Genomic DNA, 26,176 nt, shown 5'->3' with positions numbered 1-26,176 from the left:
TATATATATATATAGAGAGAGAGAGAGAGAGAGAGAGAGAGAGAGAGAGAGAGAGAGAGAGAGAGAGAGAGAGAGAGAGAGAAATAATTAATTTAAAATTGTTAAACACAGTTTTAACTTAATTTCAAGGTCAAGGATAATAAATACGTACACAACTCATCTGCCTATCTTTCCTACAGACATCTGGACTTGCATACAGTCGTCGCTTCTTTAGAGCTTTGTTTCTGCGCATGGCCATGACAGTGCTCAGAAAAATACAATTTTTCATAATAATTACGTATTGTCATAATTTGCGAATGTTGCCGTTTTCTTCAAAAGGCCTTGGACAAATGTGAAATCAACTTCAAAAGTTTTATACATGTTATAACATGGCAAAAAACAGCAACATTTCTTCCGCCTCCATTGATTCCGCTGAGCTCTCTGTGCATATACCACAATGCTTTGCGCATACACGTCTCTTTCACAGAGCGCTTGCCTGTGTAAAGGGAAGTGACGTTTCGACCGTCCGTTTGCAGTCGGTAATACGGTTGTTATTCTTAAAATGGCGCCGTTAGATCTAGACAAGTATGTGGAAATCGCAAAACAGTGTAAATATCTCCCAGAAAACGACTTAAAGGTAAGAAGAAACACAAATATAAGTAAAGTAAACCGTGCTACGGTTGCAATCATTTGATGCAGACTCAGCCCTATTAAAATGTAAACTGCGCTTAGACGAGTTCTGGAAACCCGAGCCTGGAGCGCTACAGCGGGACCTAGTCGTGAAAAAACGCAAATCTGTTTTAAAACAACAATTTAAAAACAAATATATGTAAAAAAAAAATAAATAAATTGTTTACAATTCAAATTACATATTGGAGAACGGTTATTAAGCGCCACGGATCAGAAAGTGGGCTGTGCAGGGGACTGTGCATTGACATATAAATTCATCTATATCCCTAGTTTTCGTATTGCTGGTTAATGCGTTAATATTTTGGGAGAAGTATCAATAGTAAATTAGTTAATACTACTTGATATACATATAAGGAAGTGCATAAACTGCAATGCACATTAGCTAATTCTATAAGTAGAATCCATAAAGTGTGTTAAAGTACAATCAGAACCTTCACGCTATCTAAGGAACTTTTTCTGTGTGTGTTGATAATCTGGTTTAGTGCAATAGGCTTGTATTTTACAGTAGGCTACATATTGGTGCGAACAGTCAAGGGTTTAATATTTGAGACTACAATAGTGTTAGGGTTAGGTTATATATAATGTAAATTGGTTATGCTATTTAAGACTTAGATGTCGTTCGGTAAGCAGATGAGCTGTTAGTACCAAGATGAAGTATATTAAAGGGACTGATTTACAATATGAGGAATAACATCTTGAGTTTAAGAACTTGAATGTAAGTGTGAGGTACAGTGGATGTGCAAAGGCGTAGGCCTACATGCTAGGGGTTTTGATACATTTTTTATGAACGTTTAAATGCTATGCAGGTGTCAGCGTAACATGTCTCTATACACGCACACTGTTTACATTACATTATGATGTATACTGACAGGTCTGGTTAGTATTTGCTAAGCAAAGAAACTCTAAATAAACAATTAACATTTGAACATAGCAAAGATTTAACAACATAAAAAAAAAAAAAAAAAAAAAAAAAAACACGCACGTACACACCAAAGAATATATTGTAATTACTGCTGTCACTCGATTCAAATTTTTGATTGGTTAACTTTTGGGCAAATTCATATGTGCATATTTTTGAAGGTAACAATCATATAGCGGCTGTCCTTCATGTAGTACTAAAAATATTACTAGAATAAAAACAACCCAAAAAAACTGGCTTTATAAACGCATTTGCGTGTGTGTGTGTGTGTATATATATATATATATATATATATATATATATATATATATATATATATATATATATATATATATATATATATTTTGAGACGTATGGTCACGCGTGGGCACAAAGTGAATTATGTTATTGTTTGTTTTTTAACATTAAATTCCAAGAACAAAACTAAAGTAATAATAAAAAAAAAGTTATGTTTAGATAGTTTAATTGTCTAAGGTTATGTACATTGTTCATTAATTCAACTGTTCAGGGATCGGTGCCACAAACGGGATATCCTTTCTGTTTATTTAGTTAGTTGAAATAAATATCCCTTTCTGTTAACACATTACATAGCTGTTAAAGCCTCATAGCCATTAGGGCTTCCCAAAGTGCAGCCCGCAACCGTTTATTTTATTATTACATTTTCTTTAAATTTTCATGAATTGTGCTTGTAATTTTGGGGAAATTAATAATATGAAGTATGAAGTAAGTTGTTACGGTCATTATATGCACACTGTCCCTTTAAAAAAAAATAATGGCGCCTATAGTGCACAGTAGATTTGCCGTGCTGAAGGAAAATAACATGGAACCTCCTAAGAAAGTGCTTCTACTTTTCTGAAATTATTATTTTGTCGTCTCCTGTTGCTTTCCACAGGGGAAGATGCTCAAAGACTGATATCAAGGCATGAAGGTATCACACAAATAGTTAGTTTACTTTATGCAGCTGAAGTAGCTAGCTAGCTTCTGTAATGTTAACAGAGCGACTGCAAGAAATGTTTTGGTTCAGTATACAGGCACTTTTTCTGTTGTAGATTTTATTATTTTAAGAGCTAATCTATTCAGCTTCAACTACATTGGGAAAGTTCTCTTTGTACAGTATTGTAGTTTTGGTGTTCAACTTGGATCATTTGTTAGGGAAAGTATTACTGTAGTAACAGTGGACTACAGTTTAAAATTGTTACTGTTACATTTCTTTTGTACAGTGTTTCTGAATAAGACTGCAGTCAGGCTACAGTACAGTAGCTAGTAGGATGTTAGGTAGCAATCGTATATAATTGCATAAAAAGCGCCACTGTAATGACAGGTAATTTATTAATAAGTAATGCTGCACTTTAAATAGAAATGTGTGATTATTTCATTTGTTTCAGAAAGGAAAAAAATAAAATGTGTAAAATACAGTAACGTCTTTTATTTATGCACATTTACTAGGGAAATAGCTCTAAATGTCCACACCATGGGGCAATTTACATAATTTAATTTGAATTTCGAAGCTGCTAGTGTTGCAGTGGTAGTAATATACATTCCCAATTTAAATACAAAAATGTATAGGAAATAAAGGTATGATTTGGGACATTTCGGTTTCATGAGTGGTACATTTTCTTGTGCGGTCCCCCATCCCATGCAACCTCCGGAAATTGTCGTTGAAGCCGAACCCTGGGATCCTTTAAGAAGCTGCTTCATGAGATTCTGGGATCATTAAGCTACTAACAACCTATAAGCTACTAGCAAGATGAGCTGAATGGTCTCCTCGAGGTTATAAACTTTCTTATGTTCTTAAAATTCCCATCCCTACTACTGACACACAATCTTCTATCCCAGTGACTTCTCCTAAGTAACATAGCAAGAATGAAGCAAATTGAGTGTAAGCGATCACTTTGCACTTATTTTTTCACCCACACGTTTTTGTATTTGGCCTTGTTGTTTAGCAGCTGCTAGTAGTTAAAAAAATAAATAAATAAAAATAAACATTTCACAGTAAACTTGCTTAAGATGTCATTCATTCAATGAACAACCGTTTTACTTTCCATTTCTTAAAGAATTAGTAGTCGACAGTGTTATTGACCAGTCATAAATCCGTAGGCCAGGGGTTTTCAACTTTTTTTTGACACTGTACCCCTTCTGTCGGGAGGTTTCAGCTAAAGTACCCTTTACAATTTCCCTCACTGAATGGTACCATAGTATAATCTGGTTAACATGTTTTCCTGTTTTATTTAATATACAGTCTGGAGCTGACTAACTGCTGGTTCAGGACAGAATACCAAACAGTAGGCTTAATTCTTAAAACTTAATTACATATCCTGAGCAGTCACTTACCCTCCTTGTGTTCCGTACTTTAATTTTTATTTGTGCATTTCTGAGTCGTCCTGCTTACCCCCATGACCCATGACTTAGAAGTACCCCAGGGATACGCGTACCCCAAGTTGAAAACCCCTGCCAGAGGTGGATGAGACTGACCGATTTGTTTAGTAATGATTGGCACCAATGCTGCCAAATAACTTCTCCTTATGAGCTTGCTGCAATGAACTTGCTATATTTCAAGAATATTTTAATGATTGTTTAGTTTCTGTGGTGAGACTGTTTGTTTGTTTTCTAACAGAACACTAGTGGACTGTGTACAATAGACAACTGTAAGAGTGGATGAAATGCAAGCATGTTTGATGAAAAGCAGATACAATAAGTCCTGGTACCCAGTACCGGCAGTATTTCACCCCCGAGTAAAAGGTTGATTAAAGTTAGGGGGGTGCCCATCATGGAATGATCTAGTGCATGTTTTTGGTATTTTAAAGTGCATTGGAATTTTAAAATGTCATTTTTATTTCCCAGCGATTATGTGACTACGTTTGTGACCTGTTACTTGAAGAGTCAAATGTTCAACCAGTATCTACTCCTGTTACTGTTTGTGGAGACATACATGGCCAGGTGAGAAACTCTAAGGAAAGCAACATTTGTTAAATGTTAAATAAGCACATGGTACTTGCCTATATACATTTAGTTGTTTCTTGCAACTATTTTAACATAAAATAGCTGTCTTTGAGATTTCATAGTCTTATTCTGGAACTGAAACTATTAAAATAGACTGTAGCAGAAAACTCCATTCAGTTGACCTTTAATTACCATTTCTGTCATGTGGTCTGTTTTATTGTTGCTAAATATTGCTTTATGTATAGTGGTCGCTAAGCTACACGTAAATTAACACATTAATTCTCTTTTCTCTTCCAGTTTTATGACTTATGTGAGCTCTTCAGAACAGGAGGCCAGGTCCCAGACACTAACTACATTTTTATGGTATGGGATTACTGTATTCTAGCTAATACCACCAGATAGGGGGGTGTAGTTCAGCAGGTATCTCCTAGCATTGGGTGCACTTCTGTAGCCCTTGAAAGTCCTTCAAAAAGACAAGTTTTGAATCATCCTCCCTTCAATGGAAGCATTTTGGGATTAATTCCAAAATATTAGCTCTCAACTCTCCTTATTTTATGTTTTGGGTCTATAATTGTGTGTTGCCCATGTTGATGAAAACGAGCACGGAAAAGGGGCAGTGTTTGAGAGTTCAGATCTACCTTGATACTCTGAACACACAGAACCATGGATGGTAATATGATGCATGCAAACACATGGTAAGTGGGCAGGTAGCTTTTAAATGACGGCTGTGGTAGAGACCTAGAGAAGTAAACTGGGAGATGCCAGAGCTGAGTCAGAAATGGGCTGACCACATTAAGGAAGCATATATTTGATCTTTGTAGTTTATATGAAAATAAATAATAGGATTCAATGAACAGATCCTTTTCTGTTAAATGTAACAGTTAGTTGCTGGTAAGCCTGTTGATTCTACATTTGGGTGGAGTGACACATGAGTGGCAACATTTTGTTTTTCATTTGGCAAAGTGTGAACTGTAAATCTTTAACTCGCTCATAAAAATCGGTGCTGCCCAGGTCAATATTTTTATTAGGTCAATATGACTGTCATTATAAATGAACATGATCTATATTATGTTCTTTAATTGGAGCATGTGTGTTCTGTGTTTAGTAATCCTGTTTACCTTTTCTGTTTTTTTTTTTATTTTGGCAGGGTGATTTTGTAGACAGAGGGTATTACAGCCTTGAAACTTTCACCTACCTCCTTGCCTTAAAGGCGAAGTGGCCCGACCGTATCACACTGCTGAGAGGCAATCATGAAAGCAGGCAGATCACACAGGTGTATGGCTTTTATGGTAAGTTTCATCATTTAACCAGAAGTAACTTATTGTTGACAACTAACATTAAAGCGTGTTGGTGCAGTGCTAAACTACAGTGATGCCTGTAAGGGTCGGCACCCTGTAGGTTTCTGAATACACTGTTACTAGTTTATTTAAATGCATAATAACCTTTAAATTACACTGGCTTGAGCAGCAGAGCTGCCCAGTAGGATTGAGTCGCTATACCGGTTTACCGCGGTTTAGATGCATTACGGTATTGACACCGTTCCTGCTATACAACACCACAAATATCATAATTTCGGTACACAGCAGTTAAAGCTATGTTTGTGTTTCTATGAACAAGTGAAGGAAATACAATTTTGATTTGAACAAATTATTTATTCAACATCCTGCACAAAACAAGTCTCTGTACTGCTCGGCTTTCTTACCCATCCTGACACTTGAACATGCCATCCACTTCTACCTTGCAGTCAGTCGCCATCTTTACCATCATTTTGCCTTTGCACTTTTCTACTGCAAGTATGCTTCTAAACCAAGCGATGATACTTCCAGCCTTAAGAGTGTCAGGAATGTCTTTTTGTGAACTGATTATACTGAATTTTGCTAATGGTTTTGAAGGCAATGCAGAACAAGCGACACAGAATACAAGTTTCAATTAGCAGAGACAAGTGGCTCAGTGGGATAGCCTACCGGTACTTACTCTCAACGTTTGGTTGACTGGCTGCTTAAAAAGTATTGAGCCCTATCACAAGGCTGCTTTGTGTATCCTTTCTCTTTGCTCCCGCTATTTCAAGATTTGACAATGTCGAGGCTGTTGTGGAGTGCGACCAAGATGCCAGTATAAAAAAAGAGATTGACAAAAGCGTTAAGTGGTGGAATTGGAAGTGGCTAGACACAGATAGATGGGGGTTTTTGTTGGGAAGCATGTTTGGAAGCTGCATGTTGAGTGCAAGGTGTATTTCTGCCTTTGTGAGATGGAGTTCAAGTATGGTAGTCGAGGAAAACAATCTCTAGATGATCACTTCAAAACATGAGGACATAAAAACAAAGAGGCTGAAAATCAACGCAACCAAATACAAACTCCCAGGTTTTTTTTTTTTTTTTTAAATCCCACACTTGAACAGGGGAACAATTTTACTGCTTTTAAACCCCTGGGAACACAAATTGACAGTTTACAGACAAAATACAGATATAAAGTACGCCTCACACACACATGCATGTACAAAATACGCATAAACACATACTGTCATTGTCTATGTTTAAATAGGCATGGTACTTAAGATGACTAAAGACAAGGTTGGTTATTGTTTTAGGAGACTATCAATTAAATTAAAGAAGTTCAAGTCGAATGGCAATGTATGTTCAGACTGATGTACAGTAGGGTTTTTGTCTTCCTTCTCTTCTGTTGTCACACTTTCCATGTCTTCCCAGAACAGACGTATTTTATTTGAGGCAAGAGCAACGTCGGGAGGGAGGGTATTTTCATGCTAAAGGGAAAGGGAATTGACACTTGGGTATATTTACCCATGCTGGTGTGGCACTGTCTATTTGTGGCAAAGTGCCCCGCCCCTGGGCTATTTATTTGTGTTGTATGTTGCATGTAGTGTGTTAATGTTGGTGTATTGTAGTTGGTACACGAAATATAATATGGGTTATGAACACAAGTGATTTAAAATGTATATTTGTATTTAGGCACGAGGATTGCATAGCACTTCACGAGTAGGTAAAATGTAATAATATGCAAGCATGGGGAATTGCACTTTATTAATTCACGTGCAGTTGTACCGGGACTCCAGTTGAATGACTGATTAGCAATCAAGTCTCAGTACAGCTGCATAAAAGCAGCATGTTTTCACTCTCGGGGTTGTGTGTTCAGGGCGAAGGAATGGGTGTGGAGAAGGAGAATTAAAAATAGTAAAGTGAATCAATTGCTACGTCGTGCTGGAGGACCAGCACGGCACGTGTTTTGTTTAATATTCGTCCCTGTGTGTCAGTATCTGTTTCGTTTAGTGTTAGTATGTTTTGTTTGTCTATTTAATTTGGCTTAGAGTGCCGTGTCTTGTTTTGTGTTCACGTCTTTGGTTTATTATTTATTAAATATTCGGCTAGGCTGTTTCAAACAAAAATTGGTTTTGTTTCTTCCTGGTCCATGACGTCACTACAACTGTGTACTGCGACCACTCTCCACACTATTGTGTGTCAAAAAAACAAAAAAACGAAGCGCTGGTGTGTCCAGACCATAGATACACAGTATACAAATGTAGACATTAATTACGCTTAATAGTATCAAATGCCCCCTGACACTCAGCTGACCACTTAATTCAATTTGGAGCACTCTTTTTGGTGAGGTTGACTAAAGGGTTAACCACTATGGCATTCTCAGGGAATTATTTTACCACCGCTTTGGTAATAATTGACTAATCCCAGTAGTGACCTCACCTGAGTCTTGGTTTTAGGGATCCATTTCCTTTTCCCATTAAAAATCCCAAATATATACAGTAATTGCCCGTTGATACTGGTATGGATATACTAGTGACCCAGCTCCATCAACATCCTTACCTTCAATGGACTGGACTTGCCCCCAAACGTGCACTAGTGACTGGTCATTATGTTGGCCCCACACTATGTCCGCGCTTGAGTACCATATGTCTGGTATATTGAGAGGGGCTGGAGTAGCGTCTGCCCCCTAGATGGCCCAGTAACCTCGCCCTCTCGGTCACACTGTGTTCCGACTCCCTTTGACTGCCATTTGTTACCATCCGAGCACTCTCCCACCAGAGCCCGGTCTTTTCTCAGTGATGCGGTCCTTCTCGCGTTATTCATTTTTCTAGTATGGAAAATAGGAGAACACATTTTGGCTTGAAAAGGAAGCGCATCACCAATTTGTTCCTTTTTCTTTTTTTCTGCCATTTTTACATCTGTGGCTGAGACTGCCATTATTTGCATTGGTTAAATATCTGTCCCGAAGCTGGTATGGCAACGGGGCGGGGCAGCACCTCTACCCCAGCTGGGGGCCAACCTTGGTCTCCATGAAGGGGAGGCAAGGGAGCCCATTGGGATCAGAGGTGTGGATCCTGGTAGTGTTGGCTTGGCTGCTCCGAAGGGCGGATACAGACAGTATCCCTGTCCAGGTGGAGACAAGAGAAGCCTCATAATTCTCGGCCCGTTTCACGGGTATCAGTGCTGACCACATGGTAGAATTGCTCCACAACCACTGCTTCCCCAGTGTGCAGATTGTTTTTCTTTGGAGGGAGGTGGGGGGGGGGGGGGGGGTCAGCCAGTGTACCATGTGGTCACACAACCACTCAGCAACCACCCAGGGATCTTCGGTACTTCCTGAACCGTACCCGGTGAGTCTCTGCCGTAATGTTGAGGTGGCAGAGAATGGCCAGCCTGACCAGGTTGTAACTGGCAACGTTGAGGTTGCTCATAGCCTGGTAGGCTGCCTGAGCCTCCCGCGGCCTTAACGCAGTAGTGGACAGCCCCTCAAATGGGACCAGGTACGCTGTGGGTCATCCTCTGCCAATATCTTCAGCGCCTGAGCCTTCCGTGCTGACATTGCTGGAGTTCCTGTAGGGGCTGGTGCTGTGGAAAGTGCCAGCCCTATCTGTTCAATGAGTGCAGTGTAGTGCTCCTCCCTCCTTCTTTCCTCTGTCTCCTGTCTGCTGTCCAGCACCTCCAGCAACTCTGCTAGTGTGGTACGATCCATGATGCGGTGCATGAAAGAAGCAGACAGAGAATTATAATCCAGTTTGGAGATTTCAGGTCTGACAACCAAACATTAATTCCCTGGCAACACACACCAATGTGTACAACAGCACAGGGTATATAACAAGAACAGGCAGTCCCAAACAATAAACAATATCCACCAGGCCTGGGTGCGTGCAGTAGTGCTCGTGGTGGGTGATACAAGTTTATTATTGTGACAATGGTGCAATGTTGTCCGGTTTACTGCTGGCCCTTGGCAACAGCTCCGGATCTGTGTTAGCTGTCTAGTAACGTACAAGACAATTACAAACAACCAAAACACAGCACTCACGGTTTTACTTTCAGTGGTTACTTTTACTGTTCTTCTCGCTTCTACTGTCCGCGGAACTCTGTTCTCGCCACTTAGCGCCCTCACAAGTCGGGAGGGTGATTTACTACCAAGAATCATTGTATTTGTCACACCCTGGTTAGTATTTTCTAAGCAAACAAACCCTAAATAAGCAAATAACATTTTAACATCGCAAAGACTTAACTACAAAGTAAAAAAAAAAAATAATAATAATAATGTACACAAACTATATATTGAATGTTTATATTTATGGTTGTAACTAAAGTTGCTAGTGAAGATATAACTATATACATATTGAACACATTTTCTGATAGTGTAATGTTTTTAGAATAGTGTTTCATAAAGGTTAATTTAACAACAAAAACAGGAACCTATTATGTTTTTGCGTAGGGTTTTTTTTTTTTTTGTAATAACTTTGCCCAAAATTTATATGGTTTTAAAAAAATAAACTAAAAAATCAAATTGTAAAAGTTGGAAATACTTTCACTTCTGGGAAAGGTAATTACCAGGGACAGAATAGCACAATATTTTGGAATTTTAAAGAGCACTGTGACTGATATTAAAAAGTCTGCCTCAGATTTAAAAGTTTGCGGTCTTTGATAGTAGCGGTGGGATTTTTAAAATCTTTTGTTGTTCGAGACGAGTAATTAAGCTTTACAATTTCCGAGTATTTGAATCAAATGCCACTCTCTTCTACATACTGTACTAGTGTACATAAACCTCCCAAACATTGCCACAAATCCTATTTTAAATGCCAAATTAACACACAATCAAGCAATATATTAAGTAATGAATATGTGTGCCTCCTTGTGCAGTTAATTGTAAATGGTCAGATATTACTAAATAATTTAAAGTATTCAAATTCCCATATCCACACAAGTTTACGTTAAATTGTAGAAATGCCTGGCATACCTGTTTGAAGTGTGTCTCAGAGGTCCTTTGCTTTAGTGCAGTAGCTCCAACAGAAATAAAAACTGTACTAGTCCAAAGCTTACCTATATGGGAAGAATGTGGTCATGAGTCTGTGGAAATCACTTTTTCTCCCTGTTGAAAGTTTTGTATGAACAGCTGCAGCTATTTTCTTGAAGTTTTTCCAGCCTTGATTTTGTTTTATGGGTCGGCACAGTATTGGGATAATCTTACATTGATTTCAAAACTGCTGCATTCATGATTCACACGCACTGCCCTCATATGGGATAACGTGATCACGCCCTCTTCAGCCAAATCTATAGCAAATGTTGTTATGGACGTTTGCTTTTTATTCCCATCAGTAGCTCCAGCCACAATAATTCTGAATGTTTTCATTTCAAACCGTGAAGCACTGAACTTGTGTTTTTGTGGTACGGCAATTTTGTTTACTTATACTTCCAAACATGGCTTTCATTGTTTAGAGAAGCTATTTTAAGTATAGAACAAACTCAGAAAAAAACGCTTGTCATTAATTTTAATTTTATTTAACCCCACCGTGGAATTTATACCGTACAATGCCTACTACAGGCATAAACGCACGTAGTGCACCAATGAGGGGACTTGGAGGCAATCGCCAAACCCCTTCCCTTTTTAATATCCGCCCTTACTGTGGCACTAGAGTAGTGTGATGCGCGACTGACTAGTCATCATAAATTACTAAAATTAATACATAAAACAATATGCATTTTGTGACATTTGCAACATGACTGGTTATACATCTAGCATATTAAATGTTTTACCACTTCTATAGAGTTTAAACGTTTAAAATTCCCATACCTAAGAGAATGCAAAACAAAAAATGGAATACATGACAAAATAGATGCAGTTTATGCTTACCTTTTCTGTAATCAAATTTATCAATTACTACTGCTTCTTATCTCTTTAATTTAGAAATTGCTTCACATTTCTCTTCTGTCTCATTTGGTATTATAGTATCTATATAATGTGACTTTTTGTGCCTGAAATATAATTTGTTTCATTGGTGTCTGGTTTGGTCTTACTTTCGTCACTTTTTTCTGTGTAAAAATTATTGCAAAACCAAACAGTTTGCTTAAATATGTGGACTTGACTTCACTTTGAAATTATGTATGTGCTAGACAAGTTTGTGGTTTTAAAATTCTAATATAAATAAATCTTTTTAAATCTTGACGACTAAAAAAAATAAACCAAAAAAAAAACCAAAGTTATACACTTTGAATTTTGGATCCCTGTTAAAGCACATATTTAGGCACAGGATATGCAGTTTTAGACCCCTGCAAAACCCTGAAATTTGGTTTTGGTGGGGGGGCTTTGCCACCTGCACACGCACTGGGGGAGGACCCCCATACCCGCCTTGCTCTACTTAAGATTTCTCGCACCCTACTTGAAAATGAAAAGATTGCAATTTAATAAACTGAGCCAGCTCGGCATCTATTCAGCTGTGTGAGTTCAGAAAAACAAGTCAACATCCTTTGCGGTCCTATGTTGGACCAAGTACCAACATTACAATTTTTCCTTTCCAGTCCGATGTCGGACCCTGTCAAAAAGATGTCAAGCACAGGTTCCTAGTTTGTTTTTTCTCCGGAAAAAGCAGAGAAAAGCTTTCATTGGCCGAGTGAGGCAGAAAAAATAAATAAATAAACTGAGGTGGATCTGAGCAATACGCATAGTCCCTTCACTACAGACAAGACAGAAACAAAGAAGGTAGCTGCTTCCGTATCCAGCGCTCAAAGAAGAACACAGACATTTGCCAAGCTTTTTGAGATGTTCTAATAATAAAATAATGACTTGCATAGCATTATTGAGGAGTTTGGTGACAGGAGATGATTTATCAGTACTGTGAAGACATATGTGATAAATACAGTGAACAAGGAGTGTCCTGTTGATATGCAGTGTCATTTTAAACTTGCTTTTACTGTGAATAAAATTACTTTTAAGTGGCGCGTGTAAAATAAATCACTTGTGTGAAAATAAATTGGACCTGACAGGCGCTGAATAAATGTACGGCACAGTTACATTTTGTAGTAGCTGCTGTGCAGAATGATTAGCATAACGACACTGATTTGTTTAATTTTACTACTACACTGAATAGTGTTTTAGGTCTATATATTTATAATTTGCTTATGTATTATGTTTTGTAAAAGTTGTTAAAACCAGAATTAAAATTACTTCATGACACCAGTCACTTGTTTGTCTTTTGGCATCTTGTACTACTGAAAGTTATGGCCTAACACGGGAGAACAGGAAATACTGCAACTAACACCAGTTGTGGAAGACCATGAAAGATTTCTTTAAAATCTGGAAGAATCATTCGAGCAGCCTGGCAAAATCCTTGACTAATGCAAAAGATTTGACAGAAGAAGGTAAAGAAATTCACGAGCGAACAATTCAATGATACCTTAGCAAAATGAATGTCCATGGACGAAAGCCAGGATTAAAACCATACATAAAAGAAAGCGATTGGAGTTTCCCATTTAATACATGAAGAAGCCTAATGATTTCTTCAACCAAATTTTATAGTCAGACAAATCCAAAATATAACTTTTTCACCAAGAAAGCAACAATATGTTTGGAGGAAGTTTTTACAAAGGAGGATACGGACAACATGCCCTACATGTCAACCTGTTCCTATATATCCAGTTTTAAATAACTTTAGCATATCAGAAGCAGAAGTGTTAAAGGGACTAGGAGCTCTTAAAATTATTTACAAACTGATAACAGATCATGCAACAGTCTCTTGACACGGGTTGTACCGACAGACTGGCAAATTGCAAATGTAATACCGATCCACAAAAAAGGAAACGAAATCGAACCAGGTAACTACAGACCAATAAGCCTGACTTCTATTATATGTAAACTTATGGAAACTGTAGTAAGATCCAAAATGAAAAATTACCTATATGGTAACAGTATCCTGGGAGACCCAGTCATCATGGTTTTAGGAAAGGAAGATCGTGTTGAACTAACTTGCTTGATTTTTTTTGAGGATGCAACATCGATAATGGATAATTGCAAAGCATATGACATGGTTTATTTAGATTAAACTAATCATCTAATCAACTCCAGCCACCTGAACACAATGAACCCAGGCAGGTAGGGGAATTTAACCCCATCCCTGCCAATTTCTAAAGGGCAGAGCCTTGCTCTGCCACAATTAATGACTTAGATTCTGGTTTAGTAAACAAACTTGTTAAATTTGCAGACAACACAAAAATAGGAAAAATACAAAAAAAATGACATTATACTGCAGTACAACGATACCATCAAAATTTAATGCAGTGACATCCTTAGTACTGTTACATGTGTGTGTGTTTTTATTTAATTTTTTTAAAGCTTTGTTTATTGGTTTTTACAATTTAAGAAGAACCAAAACAAATAATTGTTCCAATATACCATGGTATTTATTTTGCCAGTCATACCAGCGCTTCCCTAATTTAAAGTTTCTGTTATTTGTGCCATTGTAACATGCCTGTTGCTCCTCGCAATATGATACACGTCTGCTGGCTACCTGTCCTGACCTCCTTACGAGCAGAATCGTGCATTCTGGTTATCTGCACACATTTAAGGAACATCCCAGTAATTGTCTTGAACAAGTTGGCCAATGCAGCCACTGCTTTGAGCGACAAGCCTGTTGCATGGACACCTGCAAATGTGCCCCTTGTGAACACCTTGAGACCTTTTGGCTTTCACATGGTTGTTGCTGAATAGTCGCACAAAACTTCAACAGCTTAAGTCTCTAGGATGACATGACCTTATATATTTGCATGCATTGCAGACTTCATTTTTTTTCATTCCTTGGCTGTCAACATTGAAGTACCTTTTTCTTTTTCTTAACAGATGAGTGCCAGACCAAGTATGGAAATGCAAATGCTTGGAGATACTGTACCAAAGTTTTTGACATGCTTACAGTGGCAGCAGTGAGTAGATTTTATATTAACAATTTCATTTATTTTGCAAATAAATGACTCGCCTGAACAATTTGCCAGTGTATTCCATATTATCTTTGCATTATCTTTGGCTGTAGACATTTCAGTAGCAGTGGTAATGTTCTTTTATGTCCATTGTATTTTTATGTGTTGTCTTTTTTTCATATACAAACATTTGAAAAACCTGACGTTCTTGCTATAGCATTTTGTTTTCGCCACTAGATGTCTCTTAAACATTCATTACAGACATTTTGATGGGGGGGCTGGTGGCCAAAATAAATGGGGAGGCAGAATAAAAACAGGGGGCTTGGGTTCCCCTTAAGCAGTAAAATCTTATTTTAATTGGACTAACACTTTTCATAATAATAATAATAATAATATTCAAGGTGACTTAGTGTTTAAATACAGTACAGTTTACAGTAAGTGCAAATAATACTACTAAAATACAATGTGAAATGGGATGCAACAAGTTAGGATTCTTAACTTGTCTGATGAACTCCTGGTCTCCATTTTGCTTGGGTCAGGAGAACAAGCATCTCTAACCCAGAGATCATTGCAGTTCTTTTTGGCACCAACACCAAGGTGATGGCAGACGAATGGGAATCCACATCTATCACTGTCTAGATGACTGGTTGCTGAGGGCTTCCTCCAGGGAAAAAGCCACAGAACATAGTGACAAGACTCTGCTTTTTCAGAACCTGGGCCTACTGGTCAATCAACAGTAATCCTCTCTCGGCCAGAGTATGGGGCTGCCACTATCTCCAAATCCCTTGACGCTGCATCTTCATACAGGCGCCTCCCTAATAGGGTGGGATCACACTTGTCGGAGGTGCAGTTCAGGGCACCTAGGCACCAAGACAAAATCACCTTCACCTACAGTGCTTTGAAAAAGTATTTGCCCCCTATCTGATTTTCTGCATTTTTGCATATTTCTGACACAATGTTATCAGATCTTCAACTAAAATCTAATATTAGATGAGTGAACAAATAACACAAAATTGATACTTGTTTCATTTATTTGTTATAGAAAGTTATGCAACACCCAATGCCCCATGTGAAAAAGTAATCGTCCCCTTAGACTCAATAACTGGTTACACCACCTTTAGCAGGAATAACTGCAATCAAACACTTCCTGTAGTTATGGATCAGTCTCTTAGTGCTGTGGAGGAATATTGGCCGACTCCTTCATGCAGAACTGCTTCAACTCGGTGACATTTGTGGGTTTTCGAGCATAAACTGCTCGTTTCTGGTCCTGCCACATCTCAGTGGGGTTTAGGTCTGGACTTTGACTAGAGTTGTTCTTTGTGATTTCCTGGACGATTTTACGCCTTGCTCTTGGAGAGATTTTGTGAGGACGGCCACTCCTGGGAAGATTCACTACTGTCCCAAACTTTCTCCATTTGGACAATATGGCTCTGACTGTGGTTTGGAGCCTCAGAGCCTTAGAAATGGCTTTGTAACCCTTTCCAGACTGGTAAGAATCAACAACTTTTTCTGGAGGGCTTCAGGAATTTCTTTTAATTGTGGCATTATGTGTCTCTAGAACCTGTGTGCTGACAACTTCACTATGATGGTAAAGGCCAAAGTTAGTCAGATTTATATTGGGCAGGGCTGGCTGAAATCAGGCCTGATTGTTAACCAAAGTATTCAAACAGCTGATCCAATTATCCCTTTAATTAGGTTGGGTTAACTAGGAGGGCAATAACTTTTTCACACCTGAGGATTGCATGTTCGATTACCTTGCACACCAAACAAATGAGAGAAGCACCAAACTTTGGTGTCAACAACCCACAAAAAGATCTGACCAAATTCATTGTGAAAAATGCAGAAAATCAGACTGGGCAAATACTTTTTCATGGCACTAAGTCATCTGGAGCTCCTGGCAATCTTTAGCACTGAGATGTTGTTGTTATTATTATCACTTATTGTTATTATTATTATTATTATTGCGTAATTTTCAATATGCGTTTTTACTGTAAATGTTATTAGAAAATGCAACCATTTGACTCTCAATGGGCACATAGAAATAAAATTTTTTTAACATTTATTGCATAGTAAAGAGCAACACCATGTCTCATCTGTGCTGTGCTGCTGCATACGGTCCCTGATCTTTGATGCAATACAAGTTGCAAGAAGTAAATGTTGCTTCCTGGCGGTCTTTATTATTTTCTCATTGATGTTCATTGATTTAGATTATTGCATGGGAGTGTTTAGCAAACTTCTTTATATTTCCATGATTACAAGGAGTGATGTTACTCGCCTAGAGACAGTGTAGGTTTCTTAGCCTTTCAAGATAAGCTGTCTGCCTGCTCCAACAATCACTCATTCAGTTCCTTTGTTGCCACATGTCAATCAAAGTAAAGATGAAAGGAACTGAGGTGTTTTCAGTCTGGCAGCCTGATTTAGAGCACCCAAGATGTCTGCAATATTATTATTATTATTATTATTATTATTATTATTATTATTATTAATAGACATTTAGCAGGCGCCTTTATCGAATAATCAACATATGTTCACCTGTCAGCAGTGCATACTTTCAAGCAAGTGAGTAACAAAAATAGTCAGGTACTGAAAATTCAGAGCTACAAAAAAATCTCAGTAGCTACATTCTCCTGCGCAAACACACAGTTATGTGAGAGCAATGTGCCTGACAGTTGTGGCATATGAACTGAGAGTATTTGTTATGCATACTCATCATGGATACATTTCGGGCACCCCAAAGCTCTCCAAAAAGACCACTTTTTGAATGAAATATTGGACAAATAAGTAAAAAGAAGGATTACAAAATCTAATTCATGTGGCAATGTATAGCATGTGAGGTGCCAGAAGGTAACCTCGCTTTTAGAACTTGCTCAAGAAACTACTGTATGACTGGCCATAAGGATTTACACAATATTCATTTTTGGAGAGGTTTGGGGACCCTTGGGCCTAGCTTTGTAAAAACTCATGTAGAATTTGAACCCTTTATTTAATCAGTTTTTATCCAGTGTAGTAGACATGTTGGGGAAGCTCATGTGCTACAAGATGAAAAAATGACAGAATATAAACAAATGAAAAGCATTTCTTTTTTTTTTTTTCTGGATATCTCCTTCCAGTGTGGTACTGAGTAAGACACATATCAAATCTGAGGTTTTAGTCCTAATGGCCAATGGGTTACCTTGAATTCAAGCCCTGAACCATGCCTGTGCTGTCTATACTTTGGAAGATAATGTAATTTATTTAAGGCCATAGCCCTCCAGGTGGAAATTGCCTGTGGGAGGCTGGGGGTTTAACAGATTAAACAGCGTGTGTGCAAATAAATTGGACCTGACGCGCCTGACAAGTGCTGAGTAAATGGAATGCAAAGGGTTAAATTGAGCAGGCATTGCCTCTCTTACCTCCCATAAGAAGCTTGCACTGATTGGGACTGTTTTGCTAAACTTGTAACGTGGTAATTGAAAACTGTAAATGTTAACCTCTGTCTGTCTTTGTTTTTTGTCTGTAGTTAATTGATGAACAGATCTTGTGTGTGCATGGAGGGCTTTCCCCAGATATCAAGACCCTTGATCAGATCCGGACCATAGAGCGCAATCAGGAGATCCCACACAAGGGGGCGTTCTGTGACCTGGTGTGGTCCGACCCCGAGGACGTGGACACCTGGGCCATTAGCCCTCGAGGGGCAGGCTGGCTGTTTGGAGCCAAGGTCACTAATGAGGTAACCTAAACACGTTGCTTCCACCCAAATTGTAGTTGCAATTAAATTTTGTTTATTGTGGTCCATACATTTCTGAACCGGTTGCATCACAAAAAGACCACCTTCCTTTTACAGATGAAAAACTGATTTGATGGACATGCCAGCTGTAACCAACTTGTTAATCTTTTCTATATTTTCTGTTTGCAGTTTGTTCACATCAACAACCTAAAACTGATCTGCCGAGCGCATCAGCTGGTGCACGAAGGTTATAAATTCATGTTTGACGAGAAGCTGGTGACAGTGTGGTCTGCTCCTAATTATTGCTATCGCTGTGGAAACATTGCATCAATCATGGTCTTCAAAGATGTGAACACGAGGGAGCCGAAGCTGTTCCGCGCAGTCCCAGATTCAGAACGGGTTATTCCACCCCGAACAACGACACCGTATTTCCTTTGAGCCCTTCCCACCCCCCCTCCTTCTCTACTTTTATGTATGACCTTTTTTTATTGCCTCCTTCGCTGCCGAAATTGCATTGTTACCCCCTTTTTGTTTTGTGAGTGTGTGACATATTTAGGTTATAAAAGTTTTTTTTTGTTTTTTTTTTCTTTTACAAAATATTAAAGTAGCAGCAATACCAAAGCTCGGCACAGTGGCTTGTACTGATGCTTCCCTTTCCCGTTTCAAAAATATAATTTTTTTTTTGTTTTGTTTTTTTTTAAATTTGATTTGACATAATCCTGCTCCTGCATATCCTAGTTACTGGTGGTATTCACAGTGAAAGATTAAGTGATACTGTACACTATGCAGAGTTTAATACTAACATGTTACTTGCTGTCTTCTCTGTTGTATGTATCCCTGCAATATCTCATTCAACACAGTCATTTTGATACTTTTCACATGAGCTGGGTCTCCTGATAAACTGGGCAATGCAGCCAAACCATGGATTATGTGGAGGAGCTTGTAGTTATTGACCAGAGATTTTGAACAGAACGTTCCCTGCTATGCATCCAAGTAAAAGCTCTCACCTCTAACCTCCATTAAACAATAAACAAACATTAGAAGGTAGGATTTCCTTGGATACACTGCCGGGAAAACTATGGCACTACAAACTTGTGACTACTGTGTTTTAAATGGATTAATAACCCATATGAAACACTAGTGATCGTGTGGATACAATATTACAGGGATACATAGGAGACACAAACTGTAAGTAATGGATTTGTTTAAACTTCATCTTTCAGTATTGCTTCATTGTGAGTGTAAAGTTCAGCAGCGAAGTAAATAAATGGTGCACACAAGGACTATAAATCTAGTTTGTGCTGTGTAGAGACATCCAAGATGTAAAACTGTCAAATATTTTAAATGGATAATAAAGTGGTCTAAAGGCTGCAATTTTGTTATTTTAACAAGGGGACATTATCAGAAACTGTTCTCGCTGTTTGTACGTTTAAATGATTGTATTGATCCTTTTTTTTTTTTTTTTTGAGATTCATTGTATTTTATTATAGTAATATAGTGTCTGCAATCCACCCAGGGGTTAAATATTGAAATAAACTGCTTTATTATTGACTTTAGATGTCTTCCATTTGTATATTATTTCAGTAGTCGGTACTTCTGCCAGCAGATCAGCTGATGTTCAGGTTTAAGCTAGGTTTTTGCTAAATAGAAAACGTTTTGAAAGCTGGCATGTCCAATTTGTCTTGCATTAAAGATTACAATACTTTTTGGTTGACCATCTATTGTCGGTTAGAAATAATCTTTATTAGTATATATTTTATTTTAGTATTTGATAGGTAGGAGAAACATTCTGAGCTTGCTTCAAGATCTCTTGGTGTTTTCATAGAGTTGAGTAAGGTATGTAGGGCTTGACATACACATTCATGAACATGTATGAACCAGTACAATATTCTGCAAAGGGGGCCCATCCTAATGCTGCACGAGCATGTATACATGCTTTCTGTATATCAGTCCGGTATAGTATATTGCAGCCATGACATAGAACCACAGTGTTACAGATTTTGAGATATTCAAAATAATGATTTTAATACAGGTTCACAATCTGATGACAGTGGTAGAAGACCGTTTTCTGCAATATGTTTTAACGTGGAAAAACTTACCCTTCTGTAATTGTTCATAGCTACTATGCACTCTTGTATCACAGACCATTTAGGGAGTGACTTTATATTTGCAGCAGTATAATAAGCTTTATGATAAATGTAAAAACTATTTTTTATAAAAGTTGGTAAACATTTAGTTAAGTTCCATTATAGGCGTTTTCTCCAGTAAAAATGAACTATTTTTAAAAAATGATTTTCAGTCAATTTCTTTTACTGGTGTTGTCCAGTTAAAATAGATGGGGTGTTTTTGTTTTGTTTTACTGCACAACAGGCTGTATTAATGATACAGGTCTTTCTGACTTTCATCAATGCCATTCCTCATGAAAAAAGGTATTCCTTGCTGATGTATATAAACAGTTTGTACAGAATACTACAGAAAAAGAAATTACAATGAACAATTTAATTAAAATTGGAGAAGTGATGTTTAAGACTATACTCTGATTTCTAACTAGCACCAGAATACCTTACCTAAATTAACATTAGGTAGTCTGAGATTATCTAATGAGAATCTGAACATAATTAGGTAAGCAAATGATCATGGTTAAGCATTAAAATGACAAATTTACAGTTTTTCTTTATAAGAAACATAATGTAAGTGTGGCTTAGTGATGGATGGATATACAGACAAAGAACTTAAGTTTACAAAAAAGAGGAGGCCATTTGGCCCATCTTGCTCGTTTTGGTTGTTAGTAGTTTATTGATCCCAGAATCTCATCAAGCAGCTTCTTAAAAGTCATCTTCAACATTACTGGGGTGTTCGTCCCAGATTCCTAGAATTCTTTTGGGGGGGGGGGTGCCTCCTATTTTCTATTATGAATGCCCCTTTATCTAATCTCCATTTGTGACCCCTCATCCTTGTTCTTTTTTTCAGGTCTGCATATGACATGCCTTTTAAACCTGGAATAATTTTGGTCGGTCTTCTTTCTAGAGCAACAATATCCTTTTTGTAGCGAGGTGACCAGAACTGAGCACAGTATTCTAGATGAGGTGTTACTAATGTATTGTAAAGTTTTTACATTACTTCCCTTGATTTAAATTCAACACTTTTCACTATATATCTGAGCATCTTGTTCACCTTTTTTTATAGCTTCCCCTACATTGTAGATGAAGACATTTCTACGTCAACAAAGTCCTAGGTCTTTTTCATAGATTACTTCTTCAATTTCATTATCTCCCATGATATTTATAATGCACATTTTTATTGCCTGCGTGCAGTACCTTACACTTTTCTCTATTAAATGTCATTTGTCAGTTCTGAATGCTGTCTAGATAATTTTGGATGACTTCTACTGCTGCATCAGCGTTTGCTACTTCTATATTTGTGTCATCTGCAAATGTAACAAGTTTGCTTACTATACAAGAATCTGAGTCATTAATGTAGATTAGGAAGAGCAAAGGACCTAATACTGTTCTCTGTGATACAACAATGTTTACCTTGCTCCATTTTGCGGTTTCTCCTCTCATCAGTACTTTCTGTTTTCTATATGTTAACCACTCCCTAATCCATGCATTTCCTTCAATCCCTACTGTGTTCACGTTGAAAATTAATCTTTTATGCAGGACTTTGCCAAAGCTTTCTGGAAATCTAAATTTACCATGTCATATGCTGCAATGATCCATTGTTGATGTTGCATCCTCAAAAAAATCAAGCAGGTTAGTTCAACAAGATCTCCCTTTCCTAAAACTATGCTGTCTCCTAGGATACTGTTACCATGACCCTCTTTGACTGGCGTTCGTCACCATTGTAGCAGGCTCACACCAGACCCCAGCCTAGTCTCATGAGTGCTCCCCTCCGATTTTCTGATCTGTCTCCATTTGTTTTTCTTGGACCAAAAAGGGGGAAAACATTACCAATTATTTTGCTTTCATTCGTTTCTGCCACGTTTACGTGTGCGGATGAGACTGCTATTAATTTCATCAATTCTTTATAGTTTGTCTAGTCTCGGCCCAGAATTACTGGGTGTGGTAGTCCTTCCGCCACCCCAACTACTAGGTGATGTTTTATAGGTCATACCGGTAAGTATACTTTGACTGTTGGCTATGTTGCCGTGTCGCCATGGATACAGGAGATAGCCACCTGACCTTGTGGCTGCCACAACACACCGCCCAAGATAGATGTCCTAATTAAGGTCTGACCACATCCTCTGTCCAATAATGCATGGGTTTTCACACTTCCCAAAATTACATTGACAATCCAAGGCCCCTCCCAACCATTTCCCCCTCGCTTACCCGCTTCTGATGCCAGATTGCATGCTGCCACGTCATCATTGCAGATGGGCATGACTGCCTGATTTCCCGGCTAGTGGCATCTTAAAGGAGGAAGGAGGGAACAGTGGTTAGATATCTCTCCTGTTGTAACGGGGCAGGGGCAGCACTTATGGAGCAGAGTGGAGGTGGTACTCAGTTGCTCCTTTGGACCGGAGCGGTGAGTAGGCCGGTCTGAGCAGAAACCGTGAGTCCTCGAAGTCCTCGGGGAGTATCACTGCCTCTTCCAGGGTGTCGGAGTTGTGGTGCCGTATCCATGCTTGGGTATCACCAGAGTACCATGTGATCACACAGTTTTTGTGCGACCACCCTGAGGCGTGTATCCAGGGACGTCTTGTACTCCCGGAGCCTTACATGGTGGGTTTCTTCCAAACTGTTTGTGCCATGACGCGATGGTAGCCAGCCGCTCAAATGCAACCAGGGAAGCTTCTGGGTCATCCTCCGTCTATGTGTCCTCGCCTTTGGGGCTGACATGGATCCTGTTGGTGGTATTGTCAGCCCGATCCTCTCAATCATTGCCGAGTATCGCTCCTCTCTCGTCTTTCCTCTGCTTACCATCTGTTGTCCAGCTGCTCCAGCAGCACTAACAACAATGCATAGTCCATCCCAGTTCTGACAACCACATGTGGCAAAGTGGGTAAGTGTGTGCCAGTGAAGGTAATACAACAACGCAGAAGAAACAGACAGTCAATGATATCCAGGTGCAAGGGTGTTCTGGATATGTCCAGAGCCTGTTCCGTAAACAGAAGTCCTGTCCTTTATATATCCACACAAAGCATGGCTCCCCTCTAGTTGGTGCCTTGACAAATTGCGTTAGGAAGCAGTCATTTGTCATTTCCACCATTTCAATTTCATCTGTCCTGCTCCACATCAGGTTTTCTCATTTTATATGGGGGAAGTTGAAATCCCACATTAGTATGGCTTCTCCTTTGCTACACGGTCTATAATGCTCCTTTGAATTTGGATCCATTATTCTGACCCATATCGATTTGGAGGTGTTCTATATATATATATATATATATATATATATATATATATATATATATATATACAGGTGGGCTTCAGTGAGTTACAGAAAAATAAAATCTAAGGTTTCTGAGGTGTTATAAATTACGAGACCAAAGGTGGAGTTTATAAACTGTCAGAGAAACCCGAGATGGAATTGTTTTTCTGTAACTCACTGAAGATGCCCATCTATTATTTTTTTCTAATACATGGCTACCCTTGTGATGATATTAAAGAAGACGACATTCAGCAGTACAGTTGGTTTATTTAAACGTCGTGTTTCAGTGCTGTACAGACGTTATATGCTGTTATCTGTTTCTCCAGTTTCTATGAGATACGAATGTACCAGCTTTACATCTTTTTTTTTTTTTTTACGTATCCTCATTTTGTTGATCATTAATAAACATTTCTGCACTGTGATTAAAAACGAGACATTTTGTGTTTGAATTGAAAGTGATGGTCTCAAGGAATCGAATGGGTCAAAGTTCAAGTATATTTTCTTTTAGAGGAATTGTCACTTTTTGACGTCAGTACTGTGGTATTATCACTTTTTTTTCGAATGGCTCAGGATGCAAATATAGCCTTCATATATATATATATATATATATATATATATATATATATATACACAGTACCAGTCAAAAGTTTGAGTACACCTGCTTGAAACCAGGTTTTTCATGATTATCTATGCTTTTAACTGTATAAACTTGTCTATAAACATAATATTGTCTATAAACATAATATATTAATATTTCATTATATGATATGTGCACTTATATAAGCTGATAATAATAAGTGAATTGCATTCAAAAATGTAATTTTTAAATGAAAATGGAAATCTTTTCAATTTCAATGAAACGGTCACCCAAAGCAAGGGGATTTCAGTCTGAAGCCTGAGTCACTTAAAAGTCTGAAATGTGTATAACACGGTTTTAGAACATTGGCCTAAGTATAAAAGTGTCTTTGTTAGATGTTCTCTGAGTTAATTAGCATGTTTCCTAATTAATCTTTTGTCACCAATTATTGTTAACAGGTGAGGGTCCATGATTACTATAAATATAGGTAGCATAGGCACAAGTTTGTCATTCCTGAATGTAAGCGAGTAGAAAATGACAAAATACGCTCAGTTAAGCAAAGAAGTCTGTAATTACTTTAAGAAATGAAGGTCAATCTTTAAGACAAATCGCAAGAATTTTGCAAGTGTCTGTAACTGCTGTGGCCAAGGCCATCAAACGATTTGAAGAAACTAGCACTCATGAGGACTGAACAAGGTCAGGCAGGCCAAGGATGACCTCAGAATCAGAGAACAAGTTCATTTGAGTCACAAGTCTGCAAAACCGGCGATTAACTGGCCCTGAAATACAAGCTCAGCTAAATGCTACTAGAAGTACAGATGTTTCAACATCAACTGTTCAGAGGAGATTGCGTAAAGCTGGTCTAACTGGAAGAATTGCTGCAAAGAAACCAATGTTAAGAGTGCAGAATAAGAGGAACAGACTTGCCTGGGCCAAAAAACACAGAAACTGGACGTTTGAGCTGTGGAAGTCAGTCAAAATGTTAAATATTTGGGTCCAACCGCCGAGTATTTGTAAGATGCAGAGAGGGTGAGCGCATGAGTTCTGCATGTGTGGTTCCCACTGTCAAGCATGGAGGAGGCAGTGTCATGGTCTGGGGTTGTTTTGCTGGTGACAGAGTTGGTGATCTTTAATAAGTCCATGGCAAGCTCAACCAGCATGGCTGTCATAGCATACTTCAGCGGCATGCCATTCCATCAGGATTATGGCTAGTTGGGCAGTCCTTCATTCTTCAGCAAGATAATGACCGAAACATACCTCAAAGTTATGCAAGAACTATCTGGCAAAGAAGGAAAGTGAAGGACAACTCAATCTAATGACCTGGTCTGCCCAGTCTACAGACCTCAATCCCATAGAACTTGTATGGGATGAACAGGACAGAAGAGTCAAAGCGACGCTACCCAGAAGTGCCCTACGGCTCTGGGAATTGCTGCAGAAGAGTTGGGAAGACATGTCAAGCGATTTCCTGCTGAAACTCGTTAACCGAATGCCTCGTGTTTGTGAGGCTGTTATTAAGGCAAAAGGTGGCTATTTTGAGGAATCCAAAATTTAGAGACAATTTTCAATTTTCTTGAACATTACTTTGATACTCCTTATGTTTTGTTTTGTATATTGTAACATGTGTTTTCATTTCCAAGTATTTACAGAAATGTATACGACATAAAACATTGTCAATTATGAAAAAAACCTAGTTTCCAGCAAGTGTACTCAAACACATACACACACATACACAGTAGATGTTATAAGCAACCCTGATAAAGACAACTTTAGGTTATTAACAACATTTTCACTGGAACCAATCCCGTCCC

At 38.3% G+C, this 26,176-nt stretch overlaps 1 protein-coding gene across 2 annotated transcripts; it reads left to right on the top strand.

The window, feature by feature from the left end:
* The first annotated feature begins 509 nt into the window (after positions 1-509).
* LOC121307075 (serine/threonine-protein phosphatase 6 catalytic subunit-like) lies at positions 510-19,980 on the top strand. 2 transcript variants are annotated; one of them, XM_041239189.1, is made up of 8 exons: positions 540-616; positions 2,481-2,516; positions 4,430-4,525; positions 4,826-4,891; positions 5,676-5,817; positions 14,645-14,724; positions 18,218-18,427; positions 18,614-19,980. In XM_041239189.1, exons 2-8 carry the CDS (start codon positions 2,511-2,513, stop codon positions 18,860-18,862), a joined length of 849 nt encoding a protein of 282 aa, XP_041095123.1. In that variant the 5' UTR covers positions 540-616; positions 2,481-2,510; the 3' UTR covers positions 18,863-19,980. The 2 variants fall into 2 exon arrangements, with proteins under 2 accessions (XP_041095122.1, XP_041095123.1); XM_041239188.1 differs by lacking the exon at positions 2,481-2,516 and having other exon boundaries at positions 510-616.
* Positions 19,981-26,176: the final 6,196 nt, after the last annotated feature.

Source organism: Polyodon spathula, chromosome 52 (genome assembly GCF_017654505.1).
Source record: "Polyodon spathula isolate WHYD16114869_AA chromosome 52, ASM1765450v1, whole genome shotgun sequence".
In the NCBI taxonomy this organism is placed as follows: Eukaryota; Metazoa; Chordata; class Actinopteri; order Acipenseriformes; family Polyodontidae; genus Polyodon; species Polyodon spathula.
The sequence above is the reverse complement of the archived record's forward strand: the minus strand, read 5'-3'. Positions and strand labels throughout refer to the sequence as shown.

What these genes read in the sequence shown, in the direction of transcription:
- LOC121307075 (XM_041239188.1), top strand. Translation starts at nt 542, where the DNA reads ATGGCGCCGTTAGATCTAGACAAGTATGTGGAAATCGCAAAACAGTGT. An exon ending in ACACTAACTACATTTTTATG is followed by an intron (nt 4,892 to 5,675) that starts GTATGGGATTAC and finishes TTATTTTGGCAG; the next exon opens with GGTGATTTTGTAGACAGAGG. An exon ending in ACAGGTGTATGGCTTTTATG is followed by an intron (nt 5,818 to 14,644) that starts GTAAGTTTCATC and finishes TTTTCTTAACAG; the next exon opens with ATGAGTGCCAGACCAAGTAT.